At 44.2% G+C, this 19,870-nt stretch overlaps 1 protein-coding gene across 1 annotated transcript in view; it reads left to right on the forward strand.

The window, feature by feature from the left end:
• Window positions 1-19,870, forward strand: part of NOTCH2 (notch receptor 2) — a 144,686-nt gene that overhangs the window by 51,623 nt on the left and 73,193 nt on the right. Inside the window, exons 6-7 of the mRNA XM_034778983.1 lie at window positions 11,729-11,962; window positions 13,417-13,595. Of these exons, the coding sequence (XP_034634874.1) occupies window positions 11,729-11,962; window positions 13,417-13,595 (413 nt within the window). The remainder of the gene's footprint in view (window positions 1-11,728; window positions 11,963-13,416; window positions 13,596-19,870) is intronic.

Genomic DNA, 19,870 nt, shown 5'->3' on the forward strand with positions numbered 1-19,870 from the left:
TAGATTTATGGGGTACCCTTTTGACCCCTCTCATGACCCTTAGTAATAGTCCCCTGAGGAGGCCATTCTGCCTTGTTGGGCCATCATGAGCCTAGCTAGGCATATAGGTTTGTTGGCAGGGACTGCCGACTAGCCCATTCTGTGGCTCATGTGATTGGTTGGTGATAGGTATTGAGCTTGCTAAGGCTTGTGGGGAGGTAGGGGCTGTAGTTAAATTCTCAAGGTTTTCAAAGGCAAAGGCTGGAGTTCCCCACAGTGAGCCTCCTGGGCTGAGGGCTGCTAGGCTCAGGAAGTTTGTCATAAGCTTCGAAGGCCCTTAAGGGGCAGAAGTGTTTACCCGGGCAGAGCCCTCCTCCTGTGTACATCCTAAGGTCTGCAGGAGATGGGTGTTCTCTGGAGGATCTTACATGTGCATTAACAAGGCTCCCCTTCTGCAAAAGCAAGGGGAAGGGAAAGAGTGCTGCATCCCTTGTCCCCTTTGCTCTCTAGAACCAGGCTAAATTTTTACAGAAAAGGTTTGTGTGGGAATTACCTTCATTTTAAGGTAAAGTTAAGGTTGCGGGCACATCAGAACTTTGTATATGTTACCTTTCAAGAACACTGGCATTTTAGACCACGCAGACTTTAGATGCCATGAAAATTCAGAATTAAAGCTGATTGTATATGAATGTATACAACCTAAACTACTTTATCAATAACAAGCAGTTCTATCTTCAGCAATACCTCAGCATTTTCACTGCTATCTCTGCTCTGAAGGCTCGATTCTGTGAACTGCTGAGGACATTAAGTATAATATAGAGAGATATACCTATCGCATAGAGCTGGAAGAGATCTTGAAAGGTCATCAAGTCTAGTCCCCTGCCTTCACTAGCAGGACCAATTTTTTTGCCCCAGATCCCTAAATGGCCCCCTCAAGGATTGAACTCACTACCCTGGGTTTAGAGGGCCAGTGCTCAAACCACTAAGCTATCCCTCCCCCCTGAGAGATTGGCACCTCACTGAAACAGGTCATATGACATGTAGCGATCAGTTATTGGTGTCACTGGACAACAGCTAAAATGTGCCCAGATCTTGTAACTGTAGTACTTCCATTGAAAGAGCAAAGGTTAATATGGTGATCAAACAGCACAGGTGGTATTGGAGGAGCATGCGTACAAAAAAAAAAGATTAATGTTCTCTGGCACACATTTTCAATACTTTATGGTGCACAAATTTTTAAGACGGGAGGCTGACCTATGAGGGCAGAGTTACAGCTGTTTGGTTGCTTTAACATTGATTGTTCACGCTTTCAGTGATTTGGAGTTCTTTTAGGTTAACCTTGACTTTGAACTTTTGCGTTTCTAATCTTTAACTCATAATGTTCATTTAAAGCAATATACATTCAATCCAATGATACTTTCCTGCAACCTTAGCTTCGTTTTCACAAAAAAATATGTTTGGAAATGTTAGTCTTTACCTGGCATCTCCCATGAATGTAGGAAATTACTTTTCATGCTAAGGGAACCTTCACTTTTTATATCCATGTCATTCTCCCATGTCAAATTAAATTAGATAAATATTATTTTATATTGTGTCCAAAATGCACTGGGCACCTCAGGCAAAAGACATGGTTGCTACTCTTTAGAGATTCATCTAAATGGTGTAGCATGAGTTTCCCACCAGGATGTATCTTTCTATCTTTATCCTCACGCACAACTATTTCAAATTTGGTGACAATATATACCTCCAGACCAGTGGCACCGCCATGGGCACCCGCATGGCCCCACAATATGCCAACATTTTTATGGCTGATCTGGAACAACGCTTCCTCAGCTCTCGTTCACTCACGCCCCTCCTCTACCTACGCTACATTGATGACATCTTCATCATCTGGACCCATGGGAAGGAGACTCTGGAAGAATTCCACCACGATTTCAACAGCTTCCATCCCACCATCAACCTCAGCCTGGACCAATCTACACGGGAGGTCCACTTCCTAGACACCACAGTACAAATAAGTGATGGCCACGTTAACACCACCCTATACCGAAAACCCACCGACCGCTATGCCTACCTTCATGCCTCCAGCTTCCACCCCGGACTCACCACACGATCCATCGTCTACAGCCAAGCACTGAGGTACAACCGCATCTGCTCCAACCCCTCAAACAGAGATCAACACCTACAAGATCTTCACCAAGCATTCTCAAACCTACGATACCCGCACAAGGAAATAAGGAAACAAATCAACAGAGTCAGACGTGTACCCAGAAGCCGCCTGCTACAAGACAAGCCCAAGAAAGAAACCAACAGAACTCCACCGGCCATCACCTACAGTCCTCAACTTAAACCTCTCCAACGCATCATCAGTGATCTACAACCCATCCTGGACAATGATCCCTCTCTTTCACAGACCTTGGGAGGCAGGCCAGTCCTCGCCCACAGACAACCTGCCAATCTTAAGCATATTCTCACCAGCAACCACACACCGCACCATAACAACCCTAACTCAGGAACCAATCCATGCAACAAACCTCGATGTCAACTCTGCCCACATATCTACACCAACAACACCATCACAGGACCTAGCCAGATCAGCTACATCATCACCGGTTCATCCACCTGCACATCCACCAATGTTATATATGCCATCATGTGCCAGCAATGCCCCTTTACTATGTACATTGGCCAAACTGGACAGTCAGTATGCAAAAGGATAAATGGACACAAGTCAGATATCAGGAATGGCAATATACAAAAACCTGTAGGAGAACACTTCAACCTCCCTGGCCACACAATAGCAGATGTAAAGGTAGTCATCTTACAGCAAAAAAACTTCAGGACCAGACTCCAAAGAGAAACTGCTGAGCTTCAGTTCATTTGCAAATTTGACACCATCAGATCAGGATTAAACAAAGAGTGTGAATGGATAGCCAACTACAGAAACAGTTTCTCCTCCCTTGGTGTTCACACTTCAACTGCTAGCAGAGGACCTCACCCTCCCTGATTGAACTAACCTCGTTATCTCCAGACTGATTCTTGCCAGCATATTTATAGCTGCCCCTGGAAATTTCCATTACATGCATCCGACGAAGTGGGTCACCCACGAAAGCTTAATCTCCAATATATCTGGTAGTCTTAAAGGTGCCACAGGACTCTCTGTTGCTTTTTACAGATCCAGACTAACACGGCTACCCCTCTGATTCTTTCTATGTTGAATCTTTGCATGGTAATGTGACAGGTTCTCAATATTCCATGTCCATCCAGCACAGCTGGAGGTCAGCCTTTGTTACTACTACTCCACCATAATCTAGTAGGCTTATCACATAAACATTCAGAGGGGATGCTACTATTACTAGCCCACTGAGGCATCCTCAGAATTAAATTCTGCCTTAAATCCAAGTGAGTAATGTTGGGTAAATGCAAAGATTATTGCTATCAACCCTGCAGGGTTTGGATACTTCTGTGGTTGGGATTTCTTAAAATAACCAGATATGGAGCTGCAGGAACAGATCTTTACATGTCTTGCATGAGTGTTTTGGTGAAGCATGGAGCCTCTCTTATGTAGCCAAACTAATTTTCAACTGTTTACAGCTGTATAGTGGAGCTTTGCTAATTTTTAACTGAGATGGGCTGGGAAGCAAAATCTGTTTCTTGGAGTCTTTTGAAAGTGACAGCTCATACTGCTGGTCTCTTATGATTTAGTAAAGGCAGCCACTGCTTTGGAAGCCAAAATCCTGTGGGGTGATCTTGAATTGATACAGTGCTACTCCACTTATTGCTTTTTTATTTATTTATTTTTTTATTTATGTATTTTTTTGGAAAAAAGTGTGGTCACAATTTATGTATGTGTAAGCAAGCTTATTACTATGCTTAGCCTATATAGATGTTACATTCTCCAACCATTTCACAAAATGTAAGTGCTAAGCTTTAGTAGTGTTCTTCTAAAGCCTCCTCTTGTAGAGCTTGGTTATCAAACTGAGACCAATTTAAACCGTTTGCAATTTGAATTTCTCCTTTATAGCAAATCACTCTTAATCTCTGTTACGTCCTGTGTGGAACAGTATTGTGGATACCTAATGTAATCTGTGCTGCATCTTGTGAAGAACAGTACTGTGTAGTCTCTAAGCCCCTTTTTGTTGAAGAAGCCATCTGCCAGGCTTGATTCTTTGTAGTCTGGCCCACTTCACATTGCAAACATGAATTTCTCTGTTGGTGTCCAAATTCAGCCCTTGGAGGCTGTTTGGTGCTTTCAGCCTAGTCTTCCTGCCCCTGCAGCAAAGCTAACAATCTGTGGAGACTCCCCACTTTGCTGGGGAATGCGCTTGGTTTTTCCTCTCCTTTACTCTTCTTCTCTGAGGATTCAATCCTGCTTTCATCGTGCAATGGCCAGAAACTGTTGTTGTCAGTAATGATCAGCTGCTCTCACCTTCAAGAAGCTCAACTGTGGTCCACCTGGCATTGCGGGTAGACCCTGATGTCAGGCAACTTCCTGCATTTGTCATTGGCACACCTTCTCAGGTGGTTCTTGGTGAAGCTCCTCCAAAATCATCTCTAGGTTTCTGTAGCAAGGAGACGTGGCAGACACAGAGAGAACGCCTCAAGCCACCTGGTGGGTGGAGCCAGGAGGGCCAGGCCCCATATGCCGGAAGCAGAGGGGTGGGGCAGGAAGAGGAAGTATAAAAGGCTAGTAGACAACCACAGTGGCAGTTGCTTTTAGATGTCATCAGGGCTTTACCATAGCCATTTGTTCATGGACAAAGCAATCCATGGTCTTTAAGATGGAGAGTGCACCTGTTCACCTGAATGTAGATGTCTCTTAGATAAAGTGTATGTACAAGCATATGGGGCTAGGGCAGCTGAATCCACCAGTTAACTTCATTTTGGGATTGTACTCAAGAAGTGGATTTGTCTCTAACAAACTGCTCTTACTTTAAGCTTCTCTTCAGGCATGGGGGTCAATGCTTTCTTACTTCAATTGTTGTGACTGTCCTGTGCTTCTCATCTGTTGCACCAGGGAGCAGAGCTTTAGGCAGGAATTTTCAAAGGAACCTACAGGGATTAAGCACCTCAGCTCCCATTTAATTACAGTGGGATTTGGGCACCTTTTAATCCCTGTGAGCATGAGCCTGCCCTGTGTACTGGTGGATGAAAGTGCCACAGTGTGGCTGGCAGCCTCTGGGAGGAATTTTGGTCAAGTCAGCCTGAGGTGGCGTGACTTTTCTCTGCCAAGAAGGCTGACCAATATCAAAGAGCTAGAGTGAAAACATTGCTATAAGATCTTGTGCTCTCATTTCTTGTGTTTAAATTTTCTCTTTTGACAGAAACCAATTTCCTCAGCTTCTGTTGCAGAAATAGATACAATAACAAGTAATATTAATTTTGTGGGGGCAAAAAATGGGCGATGCACAGGATAATTTTCAGCTCCAAAGTACTTCTCCATAACATTTCAAGTGATAAAACAAAGGCTTTAAATTAACCAGATTAGAAAGGCGATACTGGCTCTGAAATCTCAAAGTAATCAGCTCTCTGAGCCCTAAACTACTGAATATATTTGCTTCTTACTTTTCAGAAATTTTAAATCCTTACCCAACAGTGAGTGATATAATGTTTGTGATGCTGGCAGGCCCTTCCATGGGAGTGCAAGGAGCAAGGAGCACCCTTGCACTAAAATGTACAGAGGCTGGTCAGAAGCTATGGGAGAGTGCAGTCCTGTTCCCTATAGCATCTCGATTGGGGATTAGCTGTTCGAAAGGGGTCAGGGAGGGTAGGGGGAAACGTTGGATTATGATCCCTTTTCTCCCTTTTACCCCCTGCATAAATTGGCAGAGCTAGCCACTGTGGGGGGAGGGCACCCTGCAAAGGTGGCAGAGCTGCAGCTGAGGGATGCAAATCCTGGGAGACCCCAGGAAAAAATCCAACGTACTTGACCACAATTCATTCTGGAATCTGCCATGCAAATTCAGCTTCATCCACAGTGTGAGGATTCATGTTCAACAGAATTTAAACTCCTGCTTTAGCTAGGATTGCATTGAGTATGAATTATGAAATATAAACCAGATCTTCAATATCATTCTGCGCTGCTTGCTAATTCCCAATAATGAGTCTGGATTAGCAGATGACCACTAAGGAAACAGTGCAACTTTAATATGTTAAATGATCTCTGGGAGAATGAACATCTGCCAATCCAGAACACATGTTCCTCTTGTTCCCTCATGTTTGTAGTGATCTTCCAGCTTTGGAAGTACTCTTTGAATGTGCCAAGCAGTCTCTTGAGGGGCTTGTACAGTGGCACTCAAAGACATTTGCATAAACTTGTCTCCAAGATGAAGAGGGCTGGACTGCCTGATACTGAGTCTGGATTAGTGGGTGAGATGAGACTAACGGATAAAACAATTGTTCTAACTCCTGCTACCATCTTTGGTTACTTTCTCCTACTAAGACCTGGTCTACACTTATAAGTTTGGCTGGCATAGTGTGTTGACCAGTGAATCCCCATTCTCTCTCTCCCCACCCCACATAGCTATGCAGAAGCCCTACTTAGATGTTGTTATACCAGCAAAAATGTTGTTTTGTTCATATAATGTAGTCTTTTTGGGGAACTGGTATAAGCTGTCTCTCCACTGGGGGCAGGTTGCTGGTACAGCTATTCCAGCAAATCCCTTCAAGTGAAGACCAGACCTTATAGGTCTTTAGGTAATTACTAAAAATACATTGCTGTATTAGCTTGAGAACATGGAGCATTTTTGTGACTTTTATATTTTGTCTTACAGATCTTTTCACTTATTAGGTCTTTCCCAAGTTTACTGTGTTTTCTAGAGGAGGTGAAGAGAGAGGGATGGACGAGATGAAGAGTGGTTTAATGTGGTGATGTATCTTCTTTCCACCACTTCTCCATCACCATCCCATCCCAAAGCACTTCACCAGCCAGCACCCTGTCAGAGCACCCAATCATTCCATACCACCAGTGACTTTCCACATCATTCATTTTTCTCATTTATAATAGTGCCTCCACAGAGCCCCCCAGTAGGAGCTGCATGTGCAACCACTAGATCATGGAACGGTTTTTGGGCAATAGTTGGCGGTTAGGGGCATGTACGATTCACTAAAGCCCAACATTTTAAGTCATAATGCTTAAAATCCCTTCTAACAGTACCTCGGTTCCAGTGTCTGCCTCCTGGAGTGATCATGAAATTATCCTTGTTTTCCATCATGTTATCTTAAAATGATTGTAGTTTATATCTAATCTACTTTTAATTCAGAATCAGGATTTATGTTTGATAATAGATAAATACTGGTAGTTTTTGCTATCTTGGGTTGCCTCCAGCTTTGCCCAAGATGGCAGATCATCAAAAACCCTTGCATTTAGGAGCTATTCCTAATCACCTGGGTAAGTTCTCTGTTTCAGATGGGCCCAAAAGGTGCCTTTTATGCCTTGGGGAAGAGCCATTCTGCTGCCAGTGGCTGTGCCTGTGATGCCTACAAATTCTTCAGAAAGACACCAAACGGACCAAAAGACATGGGTCCAGCAAGGTGTTGTGGTGGTGCATGAATTAAGGAGACCTCTTCCTGAAAAGCCTCCCCAGACATGAATAATGTGCCCACTAAGCCTCCCTCCAGGCTGAGAGGGGTAGTTGTGGTCATAGTGCCTTGTGGAGGAATTATTGAAATGAGTTCTAGGGGCTCAGAATCAGCGTTCATCCAAAGTATTGGATCCATGAGATCTGATCCTGAGCCCTAGGAGGGTCAGAGAAAAGACTCTGACATTGAAACACAGGAATTGCCATGTTGGAACAGACCCGTGGTCCATCAGCCCCATTATTTATTCTCTGATGGTGGCAGACACTGGGTGCTTCCAACGAAGAGGCAAAAAGCCCCACAGTAGGCAGATGTGGGGTAATCTGCACCACCATGAAGCTCTCAGTCCCTAACGGAGATTGCTTTAAACCTTGGAGGATGGGACTTCATCTCCCTTCATTGCTTTATTAGCATTAACTGTGTTAACTTTGGGTATTCTTACCCATCCCTCTTAGCAAGATTCAAAATTCTTGACTTCAGTGACATTCTATGGCAATAAATTCCAGAGTTTAATTATGCATGTGCTGGAGTATTTTCTCTTACACATTTTGAATTTCCCACCTATCAATTTCATTGAATGTCCCCTTGTTCTTGTGTTATGAGGCAGGGAGAACAGAATGTCTTGATCTACCTTCACTAGACCATCCATTATGTTAGATGATTTTATCATGTCCCTTCTTTATCTCCTTTCAATGCTAATCAATACATTTCTTCAAACTATTGCCACAGGAATTTTCCATGCTCCAATCAGTCTTGATATCAGTGCCTGAAACCTCTTTATTTCAATACCCTTTTTGAGGTTGGAAGGCCAGTACTGTACATAGTGTTCCAGATGAGGCTATATCATTTATTTATATAATAGCATAATATTTTCTGCATTATACTATCTTATTAGCTTTTTCATCTGCACTTGCCCACTGAGTAGAGGTCTTCATTGACTTTCCCCTCCAAAGTACATTACCTTGCATTTATCAACATTGAATTTCACTTGCCATTGTGTTGTCTGTTCACCTAACTTGGTTTCTCTAACATAAATAACTTTTTCATATGCAAAGTTTGTTACCTCACTGCTCCGCTCACCTTTCCAGATCATTAACAAGCTGTATTAAACACTGGACCTCATGGAGATCCTTGAGACATTGTGCTGTTAACCTTTTATCATGATGAAAATTGACCACTTATTCTTACTATTTTCTTGTCTCTGCCAGTTTTTGAGCTGTGACAGGACTTTGCCTCTCACCCCATGGCTACTTAGTTTCTTTAACAGCCTCTTGTTGAGAGATCTTGTGAAAGGCTTTTTGAAAATGTAAGTTACATCACCTGGTTCTCATTTGTCCCCTGCTTTACATGCATGCAAGTCTAATTGGAAAAAGACAACTTTCCTTTCCCTAAATCATGGTGGTTAAACCCTATCATATCTTTCAGATGTTTTTGTTCTAGTTTAAAGGATCCATTCAACCAATTCACTAGAGACAGAGGTGAGATTTACTGATTTGTAATTCCCCAGATCATCCCTAGAGAATAGGGCCTCCAGACCTGGGCTGATGGGATCGGTCTCCTGCATTGGACTTTCTATCTGATCCAATTGGCAAAGCCCCCATGAGACACTCTGAGCGTGTAGTGATGTCATATGACCCAGAACCATGTTCTGCACCATCTTTTCTAAGGGCAACCCATGGCCTGAGTCCCATTAAGAACAATAGATGATGATTGCCACTTTGAAAGAGGGTAGTCCTTGAGTTTCTCTGAAGACATGCCAACTTCTGAGAGAATAGCTTCCAGTCATGAAGAATAACTAGAAAAATGACCACTAATCCCGTAGTGCCAAAACCAAGCATTTAAAAACCATAAGGCTTTTAAAAATATGTGTTGGGTTGTGATTTACCGTCTGGTTTTTGAACCTCTAGGGTTATGCTTGGGGCACGATTTCAAGCTTTTCCTCCTTAACTAGGAGGGTTGGAAACTTTTAAAATGAGAACTGAAATTCTTATGTATTCACACAAGTCCAGGAGTTGGGGCTTTAAGAAACACTAAATATCGCAAGATAAGATAAAATTCCAAGAGTTGGCAACAGTGATTAATTTGAGCTATCTCCTCAAAAACTGCCTGATGCATTATTCAGCCAGGAGGGGAAACGATGGAAAGATGTACAGGAAGATACAAGTGGGTGCAGGAGGGAAAGGGAATTTGCATGTTGGGGGGAGGGAAATGTGGGGAGCAGGAGAGAGAGAGAAAACAGGGTTTATACTCTAGGGCTGTGCTCGGCTCAGGTGATGCAAAGCAGCTGTAAACCCAGCTTAACTGGGCAGTGTACTCCAGTTGCCTTGTGTTGCTCTAAATCAGTGTGAAGTGGCCATAACCTAACTGAATCTGGAACTGAAAGTTATAATTTGAAAAAAAAAATTCAGGGGAACACTACATATCTTGAAATTGTTAAATTGTTCTGCCATAAAACATGGTAGCGTTCTCTTGGTTTCTTGTTTATGGCTCATATTTATAATTTAAATATGGAAATGCTGAGACAAACAATTAACATGGAGTAACTGTTGAGCACATGTCAATAATTTAGAGCATAGATTCATAGATTCATAGATTCTAGGACTGGAAGGGACCTCGAGAGGTCATCGAGTCCAGTCCCCTGCCCGTATGGCAGGACCAAATACTGTCTAGACCATCCCTGATAGACATTTATCTAACCTACTCTTAAATATCTCCAGAGATGGAGATTCCACAACCTCCCTAGGCAATTTATTCCAGTGTTTAACCACCCTGACAGTTAGGAACTTTTTCCTAGTGTCCTATTAGTGGACTGTAGTTATTCCCCCAAATGAGCATTATGAATCCAGAAAATTCAGAGTGAAGGTTAAACTAGCAGGCATGTAAGTCTGGAAATGCACAGTTAAATCACCCAAACAACCTTAACTCTGCCACGTAGTGTCCCTGTGAGGGGAAAAATATGTATATACATTAGATATAGATGTTTAAAAATCAGTTTAATCTACTCCAGGACCACAGTCAGTGCCTTCATTCCTACTGTATTGTTACTGCATGGTGTCACGACAAGCATTATACACACCTGGATTGATGCTAGGCCTATCAGACAAAAAAGTCCATCTGCACTTTTAGTGCTTTCATTGCAGGCCGCAAAGTGTGGCTAAAGCTGATGCCATTTTCTTGAGACTTTTCTTTGCAAATTCAGTGGACTTAGAGGAGAAAATAATCAATCGACCTTTGACTGGAAATAAGTTAACACTCAGAAGGCAAGAGAAATACAGCATCTTTAATTCCAGGAGCATCCACTTTAGACTGAAGGTATGTTTACACAGGAAAAGTTCTGCACAGGTTAGCCTACTTGAGCTATTTTGAATCCAGCCTGCGCAAATAACAATAGCAGTGAAGACCTGCACCACGGGGGTTTGGAGCAGGTAATATAGGCCCAGCACAGACTTGGGTATGTACTCGGTTTGCTAGCCTGCTGCGAAGCCCACACTGCTGTCACCCCTACTACTGGTACTCATGTTAGCTGGATTCAAGCTAGCTTGAGTAAGCTAGTCGTGCGCAGCTTTTGCTGTGTAGACATACTATGAGTCTGCTCAGGCCTTTACCAACATCTAGTTTATACTGGGTATGTCCAGAGACATGATGCAGATATTCCAAGGATAGGTATCTGCAATACTATTCCTTGCTCATATATCCATGTATATGTTCTTCCAAGGCAGTGTGTGTCCCCTTCTAGGGCTGAGGGAAAATTCATTGTCACAATAACTAAATGGCCAGGAGCCTTTCTCCTGAGGCTGTGAACATGGTAGTCAGTTGTGTTAATAGCTATGCCTGCTAAGGACTGGATTGGGACACTGACTATTCAGATAGGGCACTGGTAAGATGATGAAATTGTCTGTTAGCCCTTGGTTAGCCCAAGGGGCTTATTTGTTGCAAGTATTTCTATCTTCACTTGGCAATGCATGGGTCACCTCCATTTGCAGATTAAAGCAATAGTGGGTACCTGGTGTATTTAATTATGTTTTTCTTAGAAGTACTCCCATGACAGTCATTTTCTATTCCACAAACTGTCCCGTATTCAGGATTTCTGACTCTTCTTCAGTTAGTGGAATGGCATCTTGTGCAAGGCTTCCCTGGAATTCTGTTAAACTCGTCCCTCTTTACTTGCCAGGTCAGTTTTGTACTGAAGATGTGGATGAATGTCAGCTCCAGCCCAACGCCTGTCAGAATGGAGGGACCTGCACCAACCACAATGGAGGCCACAGCTGTGTCTGTGTCAATGGCTGGAGCGGGGAGGACTGCAGTAAGAACATTGACGACTGTTTCAATACTCCCTGTGCTGTCGGGTCTACTTGCATTGATCGTGTGGCCTCATTTACATGTATTTGTCCAGAAGGAAAGACAGGTAAGGATGAGAAATGCACATAGCTCTGGGATTGCTGCTCTGTGCTGCCGACGGACAGCTAGAGGTGTAGGATACCATTTCTAAAGTAAACTAAAATGTGCCTTTTAAAAAACTTTAAAAAGTGCTACTCATTTCTGGCTCAGGGAGCTCACACCACAGGAGCAACTTCCCCATCCAGTGAGAGGGTGCAATGTGCCCTCCTCTTTGTGGCCATCCACCACTTGTGTGGAAGAGGACCCTCTTTTGGGAAAGTTTCTAGCCATGCATGCAGGAGATAAAGTGAAAGAGAAGGTTTCTTATACCCTCTGCACCCTCCTCACCTGTGCAAGGACCAGCCAGCATCTGGCCTGTCACAGGTTAAATTGTGAACAGTAAGATTAAAATTGTTTAACATGGAGGCTTCCAATAGAAATGCTTAAAAGCATAAATGAAGGCTAACGGGACAACCCTAACTGTCCCTATGTGTGCACATGACACAGGGATAGATCCTGGCCCACACCCAGGCCCCCTGGTACCATTCAGGCAGTGCAAAGGAAGTGGCCTTGGAGAAGGAGAAACTGGGGCAGTTTGGACTTCAGGGCAGGCAAATGGGGCCCAAATGCTCTCTGATGTCACCCTGTGGGTGGTAAAGGACTCCTCTGTGACAAAGGGCAGGACAAGCTGGCCACTCTGCACACACTGAGGGGAAAGACCGTTGTGAGCCCTTATTCAAGGGAGGAAGAATTACTTGCAGACCCTGTGAGGGCTATACTACCCCGAGAAGGTGTGGTTGGCTGAGGCCCTATGCAAGTACTGGAATACAGCTTGTATATAAAACCTGAGCCCAGGAGATGGGGGACTGGATTTTGGAGCTCCTGTGCCTCTGAGATAACACACCCGTATGACTAAAGTGGGGAACTGGGACATGGCTGCATACAGGAGGAATGTTGCTTTAAATCTGCCTTATCTGGCCTGGTGGGGAATCCCCTGCAGGTGTAGATAAGAAGCTAAGAGCATTGACACACCAAGGGAGCTGCACTGGCAGCCTGGAGGCTATGCAATAGTTCCTGACCATGTTGAGGACTAAGGAAGGGAGCTGCATTTGTGTCTTCACCAGAAGATGCACCGTGCTAGCTGGTGAAGGGGAGAGAAAAACTAGCTAGGAAGAGCTGCTCCCAGCTGATGCTTTAAACACTAAACCATTATAGCATACAAGGAGTACTGATAAATGCTTTGAAACCACAGCAATATGACATGCCATTGTATTATGCTGTACAGTACATGGTCAGATTCCAATAGCAAATGTCTGCACGTGACATCTTCTTCTGTCATGGTTCCAGTTGCCTCTTGGCATGGGAAATGGGGCCTAGATTAACAAAATCAGTGTGGAGAATGCTAAATGAGTGGTGCAGCCTGATGAACAGATTTTATTCTTCTCAATGAACTGCTTAGTGTGACCTCCTTTGCTTCTGTAGGTCTCCTGTGCCACTTGGATGATGCATGTGTTAGCAACCCATGCCTGATGGGAGCTCTATGTGATACCAACCCTCTGAATGGACACTACATCTGCACCTGTCCTCAAGGCTATAAAGGAGCAGACTGTACTGATGACGTGGATGAGTGTGCTATGGGTAAGTTCCCATCTGCTAATAGGTAGGTTTGTGGATGTTCTACTTGAGAAACTGATGGAGGGAGGAATAGGAACAGCTTGTGGAAGTATGTGACCTATGTGAGGATACAAAGGCCGAGGATACAGTCTTTCTTTGTTCCATCAACAATTTAAGACTTGTGTTGTACTTCTGATTCCCAGAGCACTTTACAAACACTATAACCTCTCCCCAGCTCTGAAAGGTAGGCTAGAATGACCTCTTCTGTAAGGGAAGCTGAAATAGAGATTAAATGACTGCCCATGTGATGAAGTCTGTCATTGAGGATCAAAACTCAGAGGTACCAGACTTTACGATCCATCTAGTCAGAAGCCGGTCTCTGAAAGTGGGTAGTATTGGCTGCTTCAGGGAAAGGTGCAAGAAGTCCTGCGTAGTCAGTTATGGGATACTTGCCCCACGGAAGTTTCTAATTAATCCCCAATACTTACAGGTTGAAGCAAGAGAGCTTGCATTACTTCCATAACTCTTCTCATACTTACTGCTATAGCTCTGGATATTCATGTCATCCATATAATATCGCTAATCCTGATTAAACCTGATAAGTTTATGGCCTCAAGTACATCTTGTGGAAATGAGTTCCATGTGCTAATTATGTTACAGTAACTCTCCACTTAACGTCCTCTCGCTTAACATTGTTTCACTCTTACGTCCCTGCTCCATTTAAAGTTGTGCAATGCTTCACTATAACCTCTTTTGGCTGCCTGCTTTGTCCACAGGTGGCAGCCCCCCCATCAGCTCCCCTAAGCCTCCCCCCAGTGCCTCCCGCCCACTGGCAGACCCCGCAGATCAGCGCCTTCCCCCTCCTCCCCCTGCCTCCTGCCCATGGCAATCAGCTGGCTTGCAGCGTTCAGGAGGGAGGGGGGAGGTGCACAGGCTCCCTCTCCCTCCCCTGCCTCCCAAATGCCGCAAACCAGCTGATTGCCGCGGCAGGAGGCAGGGGAGGGAGGGGGGAGCCTGTGCACCAAGTCCTCGCTCCTCCCCCCTCCCTCCTGCCCCCTGAACGTCGCAAGCCAGCTGATTGCCGCGGGCAGGAGGGAGGGGTGAGGGGCGAGGATGCAGCGTACCTCTCCCCTTCCTCCCCTGCCTCCTGCCCGGGGCAATCAGCTGGCTTGCGGCGTTCAGGAGGCAGGGGAGGTAGGGGGAGCCTGCGTGCCATGTCCTCGCTCCTCCCCCCTCCCTCCTGCAAGCCAGCTGATTGCCGCGGCCAGGAGGCAGGGGAGGGAAAGGGGAGGAGTGAGGACACGGCGTGCGGAGTAAAGGGGGAGGAGGGGGAAGAAGAGGCGGGTTACGGGTGGGGGTTTGGGGGAGGGGGTGGTGTGGGCGGGCCTAGGGTTGAGCTCTCCACCCCTGGTGCTTGCAGAGTAGGGGAAGTTGCCGCTGCTGCTGTGCAACATGCTTCTCCTAGCCTAGAGCACCTTCAGCCTCCTTGCCTGCCTCATTGTCTCCAGTGCCAGTGGGCTGTGCCTGTGTGGGGTAAGGCGGAGGCACCACCCAATTATTGTACTGTACTGTATGCAAAAAAGTTTTTCCCTGGAACCTAACCCCCACATTTGCATTCATTCTTATGGGAAAATTGGATTAGCTTAACATCGTTTCGCTTAAAGTCTCATTTTTCAGGAACATAACTACAACGTTAAGTGAGGAGTTATTGTAATTGGAAAATGTTTTCTCTTAACCATTTTGTATATACCACCTTTAAATGTCACTGAATGACCCTGGTTTTGTGTTATGAGACAGGGTTAAGATTCCAATGAATCTTCTCCATATATTTTGTATTCATGTATTTATTTATTTTGTATATATTCATCATGTCCCCTCTTATCTGTCTGCTCTTAAGCCATTGTCTTCATACAAGTTTTTCCATGTCCCTAATCATTCTTATCCATCTCAGAACCCCTTACAATTCTTTCTGAAGTAGGGGTGATCAGTAATACTGCACAGTGGTTTGAGCATTGGCCTGCTAAACCCAGGGTTGTGAGTTCAATCCTTGAGGGGGCTATTTAGGGATCTGGGGCAAAAATCTGTCTGGGGATTGGTCCTGCTTTGAGCAGGGGGTTGGACTAGATGACCTTCCAACCCTGATATTCTATGATTGAGGTGTCATTAGAGAAGGTTTTGGAACAAATTTATAAACTCAACAGTAATAAGTCACCAGGACTAGATGATATTCACCCAAGAATTTTGAAGGAACTCAAATGTGAAATTGCAGAACTGACTGTAGTCTGTAACCTATCATTTAAATCCGCTTCTGTACCAAATGACTGGAGGATAGCTAATGTGACACCAATTTTTAAAAAGGGCTCCAGAGGTGATCCCGGCAATTACAGGCCAGCAAGCCTGATTTCAGTACCGGGCAAACTGGTTGAAACTATAGTAAAGAACAAAATTGTCAGACACATAGATGAACGTAATTTGTTGGGGAAGAGTCAACATGGTTTTTGTAAAGGGAAATCATGCCTCACCAACCTACTAGAATTCTTTGAGGGGGTCAACAAGCATGTGGACAAAGGGGGATCCAGTGGATATAGTGTACTTAGATTTTCAGAAAGCCTTTGACAAGGTCCCTCACCTAAGCCTCTTAAGCAAAGTAAACTGTCATGGGATAAGAGGGAAGATCCTCTCATGGATTGGTAAGTGGTTAAAAGATAGGAAACAAAGGGAAGGAATAAATGGTCAGTTTTCAGAATGGAGAGAGGTAAAGAGTGGTGTGTAACGGGCCCAGTCCAATTCAACATATTCCTAAATGATCTGGAAAAAGGACTAAATAGTGAGGTGGCAAAATTTGATGATACAAAATTGCTCAAGACAGTTAAGTCCCAGGCAGACTGGGAAGAACTACATAAGGATCTCTCAAAACTGGTATCAGAGCCACAAGTACTCCTGTTCTTTTTCTCAAAACTGGGTGAGTGAGCAACAAAATGGCAGATGAAAGTCAATGTTGATAAATACAAAGTAATCCACATTGGAAAACATAATCCCAACTATACATATAAAATGACGGGGTCTAAGTTAGCTGTTACCACTCAAGAAAGAGATCTTGGAGTCATTGTGGATAGTTCTCTGAAAACATCCACTCACTGTGCAGTCAAAAAAGCAAACAGAATGTTGGAATCATTAAGAAAGGGATAGATAATAAGACAGAAAATATCGTATTGCCTCTATATAAATCCCTGGTACGCCCACATCTTGAATACTGCTTGCAGATGTGGTCGCCCCATCTGAAAAAAGAAATATTGGAATTGGAAAAGGTTCAGAAAAGGGCAACAAAAGTTATTAGGGGTATGGAACAGCTGCTATATGAGGAGAGATTAAAAAGACAGGGACTTTTCAGCTTGGAAAAGAGACGACTAAGGGGGGATATGATAGAGGTCTATAAAATCATGACTGGTGTAGAGAAAGTAAATAAGGAAGTGTTATTTACTCCTCCTCATAACACAAGAACTAGGGGTTACCAAATGAAATTAATAGGCAGCAAGTTTAAAACAAACAAAAGGAAGTATTTTTTCACACAACGGTTCAAAAAAGAACTAGATAAGTTCATGGAGGATAGGTCCAGCAATGGCTATTAACCAGGATGGACAGGGATGGTGTCCCTAGCCTCTGTTTGCCGGAATCTGGGAATGGGTGACGGGATGGATCGTTTGGTGATTACCTGTTTTGTTCATTCCCTCTGGGGCACCTGGCATTGGCCACTGTCGGAAGACAGAATACTGTACTGAGGTAGATGGACCTTTGGTCTGACCCAGTATAGCCGTTTTTATGTTCTTACTGGCAATCGCAGCTTCTCCCAATATAGCCTAATCTGCAGTCTTTATAGTGTTGTTGCCACCTCTCCAGTTCATTCCTGGCAGTTCAGATGCCAGTGGACTGTTTGTGATAACATTCTCATTTTGCTGCTGGTAGAAATAAGGAAAGGCAGTGATCCAGTTACCTCTGCCCCAGCAGCAACTGCTCTCTGGGATTAAGTTCATTTACCTGACAGGAGAAGTAAAATGGATTGCTGATTGGCTTATTCACCCAGCATGGGACCAAGACGTGTGGTGTTTGTTCTTTCCAAAGTGTACCCCAAAGTTGGGTCTACATGCCAATGAAGTCATCAGCCACTGAGTCTGCACCAGGACATGGAGGGATGGACTAGATAACAGAAGCAGCTTTTTCATTGCAGTTCCCAGTGTGCAGAAGAATGACCTTGGCAAAGGCCCACTTGCTCCTGGTGGCTCTTGGTCACTTGGGCTTATCAGTTATGTTGATGCTTGGGGTGCTTAGACCACTTAGTGCTCTCTCAAGAACCGCTTTTCTCTTCTTTTTTTTTAAATCTCAGACGTCTGATTCTCCATCCAGTTCAGATCATGGCTGTTGCACTTTAGGATCATTTTTCAGAGTAACAGCCGTGTTAGTCTGTATCCGCAAAAAGAAGAACAGGAGTACTTGTGGCACCTTAGAGACTAACAAATTTATTAGAGCATAAGCTTTCGTGGACTACAGCCCACTTCTTCGGATGCATATAGAATGGAACATATATTGAGGAGATATATATACACACATACAGAGAGCATAAACAGGTGGGAGTTGATCTCCTTCTTTGAGAAAGTAACGGATTTAATAGATAAGGGAAACGCGGTGGACCTAATATACCTGGATTTCAGTAAAGCGTTTGATACTGTACCCCATGAGGAATTATTGGTTAAACTGACAAACATGGGGATCGATATGAAAATCCAGAGGTGGATAAGGAATTGGTTAATGGGGAGAATGCAGCGGGTCGTATTAAAGGGTGAACTGTCGGGTTGGAGGGAGGTTACTAGTGGAGTGCCTCAAGGTTCGGTTTTGGGACCCATTTTATTTAATCTATTTATAACTGACCTCGGAACAGATTGCAGGAGTGGGCTGATAAAGTTTGCGGATGATACGAAGGTGGGAGGCGTTGTAAATTCGGAGGAGGATAGGGATATCCTGCAGGGAGACTTGAACGAGCTTGTGAATTGGAGTATCAGGAATAGGATGAAATTTAATAGTAAAAAGTGTAAGGTGATGCATTTGGGGATGACTAATAAAAATTTTAGTTACAAGATGGGGACGCATTGGTTAGAAGTAACGGAAGAGGAGAAGGACCTAGGGGTCCTAGTAGACCGCAGGATGACTATGAGTCGACAATGCGACGTGGCGGTGAAAAAAGCCAATGCTGTCTTGGGATGCATTAGGCGAGGTATATCTAGTAGGGATAAGGAGGTCCTGCTTCCGTTGTACAAGGCGCTGGTGAGACCTCATTTGGAGTACTGTGTGCAGTTCTGGTCTCCCATGTTTAAAAAAGATGAACTCAAACTGGAACGGGTGCAGAGAAGGGCCACTAGGATGATCAGAGGAATGGAAAACCTGTCGTATGAAAAGAGACTAGAGGAGCTTGGGTTGTTTAGTCTGACAAAGCGAAGGCTGAGGGGGGATATGATTGCTATCTTTAAATATATTAGAGGGATTAATACGAGGGAGGGAGAAGAATTATTCCAGCTTAGTACTAATGTGGATACGAGAACGAATGGATATAAACTGGCCGTGGGGAGGTTCAGGCTTGAAATTAGACGAAGGTTTCTGACCGTCAGAGGGGTGAAATATTGGAACGGCCTTCCGAGGGAAACGGTGGGGGCGACGGACCTGTCTGGTTTTAAGATTAAGTTAGATAAATTTATGGAGGGAATGGTTTAATGGTATAACATAGTAGTCAAGGAAAACCAAGAAATGGTAGGTAAATTGTATAATGGCTGACGGGGTCAGGCTGGAGACTCTTGCCTATATGCTCGGGGTCTTACTGATCGCCATATTTGGGGTCGGGAAGGAATTTTCCTCCAGGGCAGATTGGCTGAGCCTCTGGAGGTTTTTCGCCTTCCTCCGCAGCATAGGGCAGGGATCTCTAGCAGGAGGGTTTCTGCCGATTGAAGTCACCTAAAACAGGATTGGGGACTTCAACAGCAGAATCCAGGGAAGGGGTAGGGACGGTTTTATGGCCTGCAGCATGCAGGGGGTCAGACCAGATGATCATAATGGTCCCTTCTGACCTTAAAGTCTATGAGTCTATGAGTCTTACCAACTCTGAGAGGCCAATTAATTAAGAGAAAAAAACTTTTGAAGTGATAATCACGCTAGCCCAGTACAGACAGTTTGATAATAAGTGTGAGAATACTTACAAGGGGAGATAGAGTCAATGTTTGTAATGGCTGAGCCATTACAAACATTGACTCTATCTCCCCTTGTAAGTACTCTCACACTT

Source organism: Trachemys scripta, chromosome 8, assembly GCF_013100865.1.
Source record: "Trachemys scripta elegans isolate TJP31775 chromosome 8, CAS_Tse_1.0, whole genome shotgun sequence".
NCBI lineage: Eukaryota > Metazoa > Chordata > Testudines > Emydidae > Trachemys > Trachemys scripta.